Raw genomic sequence first — 12,710 nt, forward strand, 5'->3', positions numbered from 1 at the left:
TTATCCAATACTGATGATTCAGCAGCACTGTTTCAGTAACCCCTTTGCCCTCCATCTGTTCCTCTCCTGCTTTCTTTCCAAAGCTGTCCCTGATCACCACCTGGATTTGTCTCCTCATCCCCAGTCTACATCTGGATGCTCTACTCCTCTGCTCTCCATTCAGAAACCATTCCACAAGAACCTCCATCCAGAGATGCTCCAATTGGATCAGACCAGCTGTATAATACAGAAAGAGATAACAAGGTGTAGGGCTAGAACGGGAGTGTGGGGCAGGTTCAGATAGAGGCACAGACGCATTGGATAAAACAGACTCTTTCTGTATCAGAGACAGTAGGAACTGCAGATGCTGGAGAATCTGAGATAACAAGGTGTAGAGCTGGATGAACACAGCAGGCCAAGCAGCATCAGAGGAGCAGGAAGGCTGATGTTTCGGGCCTAGACCCTTCTTCAGATGCTCCTCTGATGCTGCTTGGCCTGCTGTGTTCATTCAGCTCTACACCTTGTTATCTCAGATTCTCCAGCATCTGCAGTTCCTACTGTCTCTGATACAGAAAGTCTGTTTCATCCAATGCGTCTGTGCCTCTATCTGAACCTGCCCCACACTCCCGTTCTCTCTCAAAAATAATATTTGATGCTGTTTGCCTTTTATTTATCCATAATCATGTATCCTGATTAGTTGACCTTCCTGTTTCAGTGACAGCTGTCCTCACTGTACTATGTTTCAATGGTGCTGAAATCTATTATTTTACACACTATTTTAGCAATTAATCAATAGTATATAGTAGGCGAGAAAAGTACTTAGTCTGAAAAAATTCCTGCAATCAGCTTTCCTTTGTACTATTTCAACAATTAAGAGACATGTTAAAATTCATATGTTTGTTGGAAGTGTCAAAATCTCAGTGTCCTTGCCTATCACTTAATTTCATTTTCTGTTCAAATATACATTGGAGCAAATTTGATAGCGAAACTCTACTGCATAAAAAAGTATGCTGAATGCTAATGCCATCAGTACTTGTATGTTGGAGTGATTTAAGACCAGGGTAAGTTGAGAGTCTACAGTTGGAGGCAGGCGTGCACAGCATTTTGAGGCACTTGTCAGTTCAATAGGTAGGGAAGGCACAAAGTCATAGAGGGATTTTAAAACCAGGATGAAATTGTTTTGAATCAATGATATCAGACTGGGAGCCAAAATAGGTCAATGACAGTACTCAAATACATGAGGGCATAAGATGAGTTCACACCAGAAAAATCCATGATGATCCAGGAAAAATCAAACATAGAATAACCAATTACACCAAGCTAGACCATATGAGAGAGACTGAATCTCGGAGACAATGTTAATAATCAGAGTGTTTCTAACCCACGATTGCTGCTGCTGAGGCAGTTGACAGCGAGTGTGAGAGAGAAGTAGCCTGTGATTGGAGCTGGAAAGGTCTTGGTGAGCGTGTTGGTGATTGCTATAGACTGACTCTGGGGATGGCAGTTTTTTCTTCATCGATGGGCTGAGAGTGTCGCTGGGTAGACTAGCATTTATTGCCCATCCTGATTGAAGAGTCAACCAGATTGCTGTGGATCTGGAATCACATGTAGGCCAGACTAGGTAAGGATGGCAGATTTCTTTTCCTAAAGGATATTAGTGAACTGGATGTTTTTTTCTGGCAATCAGCATTAATTCTAGATTTTTTATGAATTAAAATTCCATCACCTGTGGTGGGATTTGAACCTGGATCTCTGGATTAATAGTCCCAACGATAATGCCACGAGGCCATTTCTTCTCTCAGTTGGCTGAGTTGAAAAGATGCTGTCTGCTGCAGGCTTCAGAGAAGATAGTGGGATTGGGGGAAAGAAAGAGGTGTCTGCAGTGGTGTGAGGAAACACAGTTTTAAATGTGTCAACAAATGAATGCTCAGCTGACTAAGAGCCAGGAAAACTTGAAACCAGTGAGGCAATTAATTGAAAGTGAATGTGGAATCTCTATCTTAATGCTGTATAAGTTCAGGAGCTACTGTATGGAGGAAAATGTAGCTGGTGCTGTTGTTATGAATACTGTCAGTTGTTAAGGCAAAAGTACATAGATTTATGAAAAGCAAGATTGTGCCAATTTACCTGGATAGGTGGGAATTTGAAGCAATCAGATCAGCTGTGACCTTACCGAATGGCAGAGTAGGCTTGATGAACCAAATGACCACCTACTGCTCCTAATTTGAATATTTGCATGTATGTTTGTTGAACTTATCGCAGATTTCAAATCTAGGTTTGTAATAAACAGGGTATTAACTACTTGGTTTGGATGTTGCACCTTTGTGACTATATAATAGAAACGCATTAGTAGTAATCTTACTTGTCTGTTGTAAGCTTAGGGTGGTTGCATTCTTCTTGAGTAGAGGCACATGTCAGTTATGTTTGTGGGGGAAAAAAAAAACTTTTGTCAACTTATAACTGTTGTTCTGTACCAATTTAAGTATAAGTGGAGAGGAAATTAAAACTTCTGGAAGATTGATGATTAAGAATCTATATGAATTCCTCAAAGTCTGTTCTTGTAAGTGTATGTCAACTCAAATGTAGTATGTAGTAATGACTATGTGACTGAATCACCTAATAGATGAGTTGATGAGAATGAAAAAGAAGCCAGAGAAAACTGAAAAACGCCCCATGAAGTAAATCTCGAATGCCCGAAAAAACAAAATTATCTACAAGCATGTAGTGCTTGACATTTGATCTTGAAGAGACATTGAGCGAAGCCTCTTCTAAGGATGCGTACCTTGAAGAAGTTACCCTCCTCCCTCTGGAAAAACCTTGGTGGATCTCTCTCCCACTGCAACTGTCTTGTAATCTCTTCGGCCTTGAAACTGCTCGACCGTGTCCTGAAACAAATAAGGTACTACAGCCACATTACCTTTCTTAGTACCTGCCTACGGAGCCGGATCATCCCCAATGGACTACAGTCCACATTTAGGCCTTCCCAATTTGGCCCCAACCGCGACAATGTCTACATTCGGAACATTGACTCCCTATTTATTTCAGAATCCCCTTCCCCTCCCCCGTTTCTGAAGAAGGGTCTAGGCCCGAAACGTCAGCCTTCCTGCTCCTATGATGCTGCTTGGCCTGCTGTGTTCATCCAGCTCTACACCTTGTTATCTTTGAAGAGAACACTATTGTATTTGGTCAAAATAATTTGGAGCAAAAGCAAATAATAAGCATTTTATTTTATTTCTAAGGTGGCGATAGAGTGTACAACTGGCCAACAGCTATATCGCATTTCTCCCTGGGCACGATACGTGATACGTGAGCAGAATGCCTCTACTTACGACTGGGTGCATTGGGATCCGCCTGAGCGATATGAGGTAAGAAATTGAATTTTGCATAACATTTAACTTTTGCTTTGGAAATAGCCAGCTGTGTAAGCAACTAAGGAAATTTCCATTAGCCAGTTAACACCAACCAATTGAAATACCTTGAACTGTATTTTGATACATTAACGCTTTCTACAAAGGGAAAAAGAATTGGAACTGATTTTGCAGAAGTGACAGTAAAGCTAATTTTTACTTTCTCTAAGTGGAGTAGCATCTTTGAGTGACTATGCATAGTTAATGCAGAGATTAGGATATTCTATCTGAAATGCGCTTCAAAAGCTACACTGCAAGATATCTTGTTGTATACTTGTATACAAATTACATTGACTGGATAAAGCTGGAAATTGACTGGGACCCACTTAGTGCTTGGGGCGTGGAGGGGGCAGAGTTTGTAAGGAGCATCCAGGAGGGTTTCTTGAAACAGTATGTAGATAGTCCAACTAGGAACGGGGCCGTATTGGATCTAGTATTGGGAAATGAGCCTGGCCAGGTGGTCGACATCTCAGTAGGAGAGCAGCTCGGGAACAGTGATCACAATTCAGTAAGCTTTAAGATACTGATTGGTAAAGACAAGTGTAGTTGTCAATGAAAGTGCTAAATTGGGGGAAGCCTAAATACAACAACATTAGGCAGGAACTGAAGAATGTAGATTGGAGGCAGATGTTTGAGAGCAAATCACCATCTGGCATGTGAGAGGCTTTCAAGTGTAAGTTGCTGGGAACTGAGGACTGGCACGTTGCTGTAAGGATTAAGGATAGTATGGCAAGTTTAGGGAACCTGGATAATGAGAGATATTGTGAGCCTAACCAAAAAGAGAAAGGAGGCATTCATCAAGGCTAGGAGGCTGGGAATACAAGAAGCAAGGGTGGAATGCAAGGAAAGTCGAAAGAAACTTCAGCAAGGAGTCGAGGGCAAAAAGGGGTCATGAAAAGTCATTGGCCAACAGGATTAAAGAAAATCCCAAGGCTTTTTATACATATATATAAAGAGAAAGAGGGTAGCCAGGGAGAGGGTTGGCCCACTCAAGGACAGGGAGGGGAATTTATGTGAGGAACCAGAGGAAATGGGTGAGGTATTAAATGAGTACTTTGCGTCAGTATTCACCACAGAGAAGGACTTGGTGGATGATGAGTCTGGGGAAGGGTGTGTTGATAGTTTGGGTTATGTTGAGATCAAAAGGGAGGAGGTATTGGGGGTCTTGAAAAACATGAAGTAGACGAGTCCCCAGGGCCTGATGGGATATATCCCAGAATATTGAGAGAGGCAAGGGAAGAAATTTCTGAGGCCTTGAGGGAAATCTTTGTGTTCTCACTGGCTACGGGGACGTCCCAGAGGATTGGAGGATAGCCAATGTTGTTGCTTTGTTTAAGAAGGGTGGCAAGGATAATCCAGCTAATTACAGGCGGGTGAGACTTGCGTCAGTGGTAGGGAAATTATTGGAGAGGATTCTTCGAGACAGGATTTACTCCCAGTTTGAAGTAAGTGGGCGTATTAGTGAGAAGCAACATGGTTTTGTGAAGAGGAGGTTGTGTCTTACTAAATCAGTTGAGTTTTTTGAGGAAGTGACGAAGATGATTGAGGGTAGGGCAGTGGATGTTGTCTACATGGACTTCAGTAAGGCCTTTGACAGGGTCCCTCATGGCAGGCTGATACAGAAGGTAAAGTCGCACGAGGACAGAGGTGAGTTTGCGAGATGGATAAAACAAAAACTGGCTCGGTCATTAAAGGCAGAGGGTAGCAGTGGAAGCGTGTGTTTCTGAATAGAGGGCTGTGACTATTGGTGTTCCTCAGGGATCAGTGTTGGGACCTTTGCTATTTGTAATATATATAACTGATCTGGAGGAAAATGTAACTGCTCTGATTAGTAAGTTTGCCGATGACACAAAGGTTGGTGGAATTGCAGATAGCGATGAGGACCGTCAAAGGATACAGCAGGATATAGATCGGTTGGTGACTTGGGCAGAGAGATGGCAGATGGAGTTTAAACCAGAAAAATGTGAGTTAATGGATTTTGGAAGGTCTAATCCAGATGGAAGATATACAGTAAATGGCAGAATCCTTAAGAGTACTGATAGGCAGAGGGATGTGGGTGTACAGGTACACAAGTCACTGAAAGTGGCAACGCAGGTGGAGAAGGTCGTCACCAAGGCATATGGCATACTTGCCTTCATCGCCGTGGCATTGAGTTTTAAAATTGACAGGTAATGTTGCTGTTTTATAGAATCTTAGTTAGGCCGCATTTGGAATATTGTGTTCAATTCTGGGTGCCACACTACCAGAAGGATGTGGTGGCTTTGGAGTGGGTACAGAAAAGATTTACCAGGATGTTGCCTGGTATAGAGGGCATTAACTATGAGGAGAGGTTGGAGAAACTTGGGTTATTCTCATTGGAATGATAGAGATTGAGGGGGGACTTGATAGAAGTCTACAAGATTATGAAGGGCATGGACAGAGTGGACAATCAGAAGCTTTTTCCCAAGGTAGAAGAGTCAGTTACTAGCAGCCATAGGTTTAAGGTGCGAGGAGCAAGGTTTAAAGGTAATGTATGAGTCACGTTTTTTACACAGAGGGTGGTGGGTACTTGGAACTTGCTGCCGGGGGAGGTAGTGGAAGCAGACATGATAGTGACTTTTAAAGGGCATCTTGACAAATATATGAATAGGATGGGAATAGACGGATACGGTCCCTGGAAGGATAGGCAGCATATCAGTGCAGAGTTGGAGGGCCGAAGGGCCTGTTCCTGTGCTGTAATTTTCTTTTCGTTCTTCGTTCTTTGTTCTTTGTTCTTTGTTCTATTCTCCATCAGTTAAGTATCCTTTTTGAAACTGAAAAAAACTGCAGATGCTGTAAATGAGAAACAAAAACGGAAATTGTTGGAAAGACTCAACAAGTCTGACAGCATCTGTGGGGAGAAACCAGGGTTAATGTTTTGGGTCCGATGATCCTTCCTCAGGAGGATCAGACCTGCTGAGTTTTTGAATAAATTTCCTTTTAATGTATTATTTCTGTGAAAGATTCCCTTTATCACAACTTTTTTCCCCAAGTGATGAGTCTCATTCTTTCAGATCTTAATTTTTGATGTCTTTGCTCTTCTCTTCTTCCACCTTTTCTTTGCCCATCTTTATTTCAATTTCTGTGTCTGATTCAATTTCAGACTACTTACTGCTTTCGAATGGGGTGCTGCACAGTTTTTTCCGTAATTTCAATCAAGTCCTGTTTAAAATTCAACAGGAAGTCTGTTGACCTGTGCTTAAATATGGCTGGCATTTGTTCATAGTGGCTGAGGACAAAATCAGGCTTGCCATCAGTTTCATGCACAGACTATCTTTTTCATTCCTTATTGTGATGTGAGTATCGCTGGCAAGGCCAGCGTTTGTTGGCCATCCATTGTTACTCTTGAGGTGATGGTAATTAAATTGTGAAATGATATCCAGTTGAAGGAATCCAGTTGTGCTGATTCTTTAAAAGAGCTATCCAATAAGTTCACTCCAATTCTCTATCCCCACAGGTCTGAAAATTTCTGTGTCATTTCATCAGTTTCTCTTTGAGGTTACTTTTGAATCTGTTACACCACCCTTTCAGGTGGGGCATTCCAAATCACAACAACCAACTGCATTCATTTATCGCCATGATTCTGGTCCTTCAATCGAGAATTACTAAAATATTTATCCTCTGGTTGCAAATACTCCTGCTGCTGGGAGCATTTTTCCATATTTAAGCATCACTGCAAATTGTCATTGGCACAAATCTACTACCAGAAAAAGTGCACTTGATCTTAGCCACTTGCTGCTGCACGAAATGCATTTATAATTCATCTTCAAAAATTGGCCCATCACCAATGATGAGAGTTGCACCAATCAGTACTTGGTTTCCTAGCCACAGGACACATTTGCAGCATTTTGTCATGAGTAGTGTTTTGGGTTTGCCATAGTTCGTGGGGAAACGGATGCATATCAAGCATCACAAATCAGTGAAATTCTAGCAGTAACACTGGATCAGTTTCTTCAGTTCGAAATTGTCCTTTCTGCTTTAGCATTAATATTAATTCTGGTTTACTGAACCAAGAGGCATGGGAGGTTGAGAACAAAGGATTATTGACCTTAAAAATAAAACTGTCTTTGCAGCTTTGCTGGTACATTTTCCTTTTACATGTTGAATCTGACTGCTCATGTCCCCAGGGAGTGCAAATCTACTCCTGTCAAGGTTAGTAAATGTTGGAATGCAGGAAATCTTTCAATAGATTTAATATTGGATCCAATGCAATTGACCATGTGCCTTGGATCAGTTTCATACCTGGTAGAGAAACATTTTATCATTGAAATGGATTCAGCTTTTGTTTTTTAAGTGGAGATGAAATTTTCATCACCAAAAGGTCTTTAGTTATCCTAGTCAATGGATAATGATGAAAATAGAATGTTTCTGCATTGTTTATTTGGATATTTAAACTATAAATATGTTCTGTGTCACTTTTTATGTGGCAAAGAAATTACCTTAAATGATGAACTATGTTGACCCAATTCCTTGGGATTTGTCATTGATTATTAACTAAAACCTAGAAACTTGGATGGTGGTGCACAAAAGGGTTATTGACCATCTTACAGTTTAAAGACTGAGGGTGCAATAGTGTATTTAGTTGTGATGCACTAAATTGTATCTTAGTTTGTAACCCATTCTCTTCGGTGTTTTGTTGCAGGTAAGTGACAAATGTTCCTCCTAGAATATAGGTGACATTGCAGTAGTAAACTGTCAGTTGTCTGTCTTTCCCTAGAGTGCGGTGTGAATGCTGTCCTCCCCTTGCAAGGTGCAGACTGTAACATTGACATGGCAGATGGCTGCCTTCAGTCCTCTTCTTTACTGCCAGTGTCAGATCCGTTTCTGTCAGTTCTGTTGCCTGGAAAAAAAAATAAGATTATGCTGTCTTTTTCAGTCTGTTGAGTTTGAGACTTATTTAATGCATCCAAAAGCTTTCATATTCCACAGAGATTTTGGCATATGGCAAGTCCAGACTTAAATCATTATGTGCAATTGGCTTAGGCTGTTGCTTCTTTACTGAAGAACGGTGGGATGAGAAGTGTTTTGGAAGAGAGGGGCAGAGACCAAGAACATTTTTGCCTTTAACTCCCAGGATTGCTGGGCCTCCGGTTTATAGACCATCAGTCAGTTTATAGGTATGATCAAGATGTCAGATAAATGGCCAGAAGACAGCTCTCCAGTTTCCTCATGCAGCTCTCTGTCCTTGATGAACAGTAAGAAAATCAGTCAACCAGCCATGAAATCCTGTTTCTTGAAGGATATAAGGCCTTAAGACAGGTGCAGAAGCAGGCCATTAGCCCAATGAATCTGCTCTACTTTTCATTGAGATCATGGCTGATCTAATAATTCTCAACTCCACTCTGCTGCCTTATCCCCATGACCTTAAATGTCTCTACTGATTAAAAATGCCTATTTCAACCTTGAATATACTTAGTCACTGAGCCTCAATAACCCTCTGGTAAAGAATTTCACAGATTCACTACCCTCTGAGAAGAAATTGATCCTTATTTCTGTCTTAAATGTGTTATGCCTTATTCTGAAACTATGCCCTCTGATCATAGACTCTCCCACAAGGGGAAACAACCTCACTGCGTTTTCTCTGTCAGTTCCCCGAAGAATCTTGTATGTTTCAATAAGGTCGCTTCTCATTCTTCAATGTTCCAGTGAGTACAAGCCCAACCTACTCAACATCTCCTCATGACAATCCTTCCATACCTGAGATCAGCCTAGTTAACCTTCTCTAGACTGTCTCCAATGCTAGTGGCTCGTTCCATAGTTAAGGGCCCGAAATTGTCCACAGTATTCTAGTTGTGGATTAACTAATGCCTCATTAGCAAAGCCTCCACCACTTTATACTCCTTTCCCTTTGAAATAAAGGCAAACATTCCATCTGCCTTCCTTTTTACCTGCTGAACTTGAATGCTAACTTTTGAGATCATGGACAAGCATTCCTAAATCCCTTTCTTCTGTGACTTTCTGCGATTTTTCTCTATTTAAATGACATTCAGGTCCTATGTCCTTCTTGCCAAACTGCATGACCTCACATCTCCCCACCTTATTTTCTATCTAACAAGTTTTAGCCCACTCATTTAACCTATCTATATCTCTCTCTAGCCTCTTTGTGTCATCCTCACTACTGCCTTCCTGAGCTTAACTACAGTACATTCGCTATCTCCTCCAAGTTATTAACACATTTTGCGAATAACTGTGGCTGCAGCACTTATCCCTGTGACACACCACCCGGTTGCCATCTGAAAATGTCTCCCCTTATCCCGAATCTCTGACTTCTGTTAGTTGGCTAATCCTCTGTCCATGCTAATTTGCTACCTCCAACAGCATGGACTTTATTAAGCAGTCTGATATGTGCTACCTAATCAAATGCCTTCTGAAAATCCACGTATATTACATGCACTGCTTTCCCCTTATCTATCTTGTTAGTTACCTTTCCAAAGCATTCTAGTAAATTTGTCATGCATAATTTCCCATGAAGCTATGCTGACTCTGCTTGATCCTGTAATGAATTTTGACATGGTTCCTTATAACTGAAGTGACTTGTTTAAAGCAAGCTCAAAGTCATGAGGTATTTAGACAGATAAACAAGGGAGAAATTCATTAAAATCAAGAAGAGAGAGCACAGATTTATGGTGAATGGCAAAAGAACCATAGAGTAATAGAGTTGTACATAAGGAAACAGATCCTTTGGTCTAACTCATCCGTGCTGACCAGATGTCCTCGAATAATCTAGTGCCATTTGCCAACATTTGGCCCATATCCCTCTTAAACCCTTCCTATTCGAGTATCCATCCAGATGTCTTTTTAAATGTTGTAATTGTACTTGCCTCCATCACTTCCTCTGCAGCTCATTCCATACACTCACCACTCTCTGTATGAAAAAATTGCCTCTCAGGTCCCTTTTAAGTTCCAAACCACATCCCCCCCACCCCACAACCTTAAACTGAAAGTGACATGACATAAGATGTTTTTATGCAATGGGTGATTTGAGTCTGGAATGGACTGCCTGACCGTATGGTGCAGGCAGGTACAGTTGTGGGATTCAAAAGGAATTAGATAATGAGTTAAAATATTTCCTAGGGATATAGGGAAAGCGCGAGGGAACTAGTTCTAGTGAAATTAGTTTCGTTGGAAGTCAGATAGATGTGGTAGGTCAGGTGGCTGCCTTCAGTGCTGGCAGTATTGTGTGGTTCTAATAAACTAGTTGAAGAATTAACAGCTTCTATGATCTGGAATGGTGAGACAAGGTTAGTCACAAGTGATCCAGTGAGTTGGTTATGTTCTTCACCACAGTGTCTGTTGGTCACAGGTTGATGAAGTTCTGTTGATAAAGCTGTTTAGATCTCAGCTGAAGTATCATGTCCATTTCTGGGCATCACCTTCAGGATTAAAGAAGCTACAGATTACATTTATGAGAATAGTACTAGTTATATTAAAAGACTGGAGAATTTGTGATTCTTGTATTTAAAGTAGAGAAGGTTAAAAGAATATTTAATACAGGCATCAAAAGCAAAATCTGTTTTGATAGTACCAATGAAGATGAACTTTACTAGGGGAGTCTGTAAGGCACAAATTTTGTTATTTGGCAAAAGAATAAGAAATAACATTGTTTTATAGTGCAACAAGTGCATAGAAATAGAAAAATCTTTGCCAGCATGAATACTTCACCCATCCTCTCATTTACGTAATTCAATCAGCATTACCTTGTTGTTGGAGACAATAAGGACTGCAGATTGCGGAAACCAGGGTCTATAGGTGTGAGGCTGGAAAAGCACAGCAGGTCAAACAGCATCAGAGGAGCAGCAAGTCAACGTTTCGGACCGAAATCCTTTGTCCTGTAGTTGTTTTGTCCTCATCTACTAATGTAACTTCACCTTAAAGGCATCTATACTGTTTACTTCCACTGTGCCCTGTAATAGCATGTTCCACATTGTAACCACTCACTGGATAAAGAAGTTTCTTCTGAATCTTGGTGACTATCTTATATTGATGGCCTTTCCTGATGAGTATAATCTGACAGTTTATACTGATCTTGAAAATATGTTTTGCACCCAGTCTGCTGGCTGATGACCGGAATTGATGACAGAACCGGGCTCTGATTAGCCAACGTTTTATCCAAGTTTATCAAGCCTTTTCTGCTTCTCAATTCTAGCCTTTAGAAATAAGCCTTAGCACTTGATTTGCGTTTGCTGTGCTGTTACCAACTTGTGTCAGTTTTAGTTCCTGTCTTTGCATTCTGAGATACCTTGGTTCCTTTACCCTGTTCAGTTTCTTAATTTTCAGGTAATATATGACCTCCTTATTTTTCCTAACAAACGTAACATCTCTCATTTGTCAATGCTGGAAAATAATTTGCCAATTTTATCTTTGTACTGCAAGCTTATTTATGTCTTTATTTAACTTGAAGTTTTGCTCAGTTTTAACTGTCTCGACAACATCCCACTCATTCTCTGACTGCCCTAATTTGGTGTTGTTTGCTAATATGGAAATTATGCCTTTTTTGATTCAAAAATCAAGTGTTGAATACAAGTTGTGAATTGCACTGATTCTTGTTGGACACTACTTCCCATCTTGCTTCTATCATTCATAGCTATCCTCTAATCCCACTCTCTGCTGTCTTGGAGCCAATCTGTTCAGTTCCTTGTTTGCTGCCTCACTTGCTCTGACCTTTTCATTCATCTTATTAAAGGCCTTATGCAAATCTAGATAAATTGCATCTACTACCTTAACTCTCTGTTACCTCTTCAAAAATTCAGTGAAGTTGGTTAGGAGGTGTTTCCTTTTGAAATCTGTCCTGACAATTGGTGTATTTTTAGTTAGTTTTCTGCTTAGTGGAAAGGGACAAAGGCTGCTGGCATGGGGAACGAACCAACCTTCTTTTTGCCTAGGAATGAAAGGAAGGCTGGGCAAAGATGCAGGAAACTATAGGGAAATTGGGGAAGGGATGTTGAAGAGAGAAAGAGAGAACAAATTCAAAATAAAATAAAACTTTTTGCCATGCAGGATTCTTGATTTTACATCCGGCAACACCATCTTTAGCCAGGCAGCTGCTTCTAATTGCTTGGGAATTCATTCGCTTTGTTTCTACTCTTTGCATTACCTAGAGGTGGCCTTCATAAGATACTCTGCCTTTACATAGACCAGTAAGTGTCTGCCGACGCTGTAATTTTGAATCGGTTAATTATATGTATGTGATACAGTCACTGCTATCTCCTCTTAATTTGTATCAGAGATAGTAGGAACTGCAGATGCTGGAGAATCCGAGACAACAAGGTGCAGAGCTGGATGAACACAGCAGGCCAAGCAGCATCA

General features: G+C 40.9%; 1 protein-coding gene across 1 annotated transcript in view; it reads left to right on the forward strand.

Annotated features, from left to right (window-relative positions):
* Positions 1-12,710, forward strand: part of LOC109916713 (1,4-alpha-glucan-branching enzyme-like) — a 525,476-nt gene that overhangs the window by 208,051 nt on the left and 304,715 nt on the right. The window contains exon 4 of the mRNA XM_048602999.1: positions 3,219-3,344. Coding sequence (XP_048458956.1) covers positions 3,219-3,344 — 126 coding nt within the window. The remainder of the gene's footprint in view (positions 1-3,218; positions 3,345-12,710) is intronic.

This window comes from Rhincodon typus, chromosome 11, assembly GCF_021869965.1.
Source record: "Rhincodon typus isolate 14 chromosome 11, sRhiTyp1.1, whole genome shotgun sequence".
NCBI classification, from domain to species: domain Eukaryota; kingdom Metazoa; phylum Chordata; class Chondrichthyes; order Orectolobiformes; family Rhincodontidae; genus Rhincodon; species Rhincodon typus.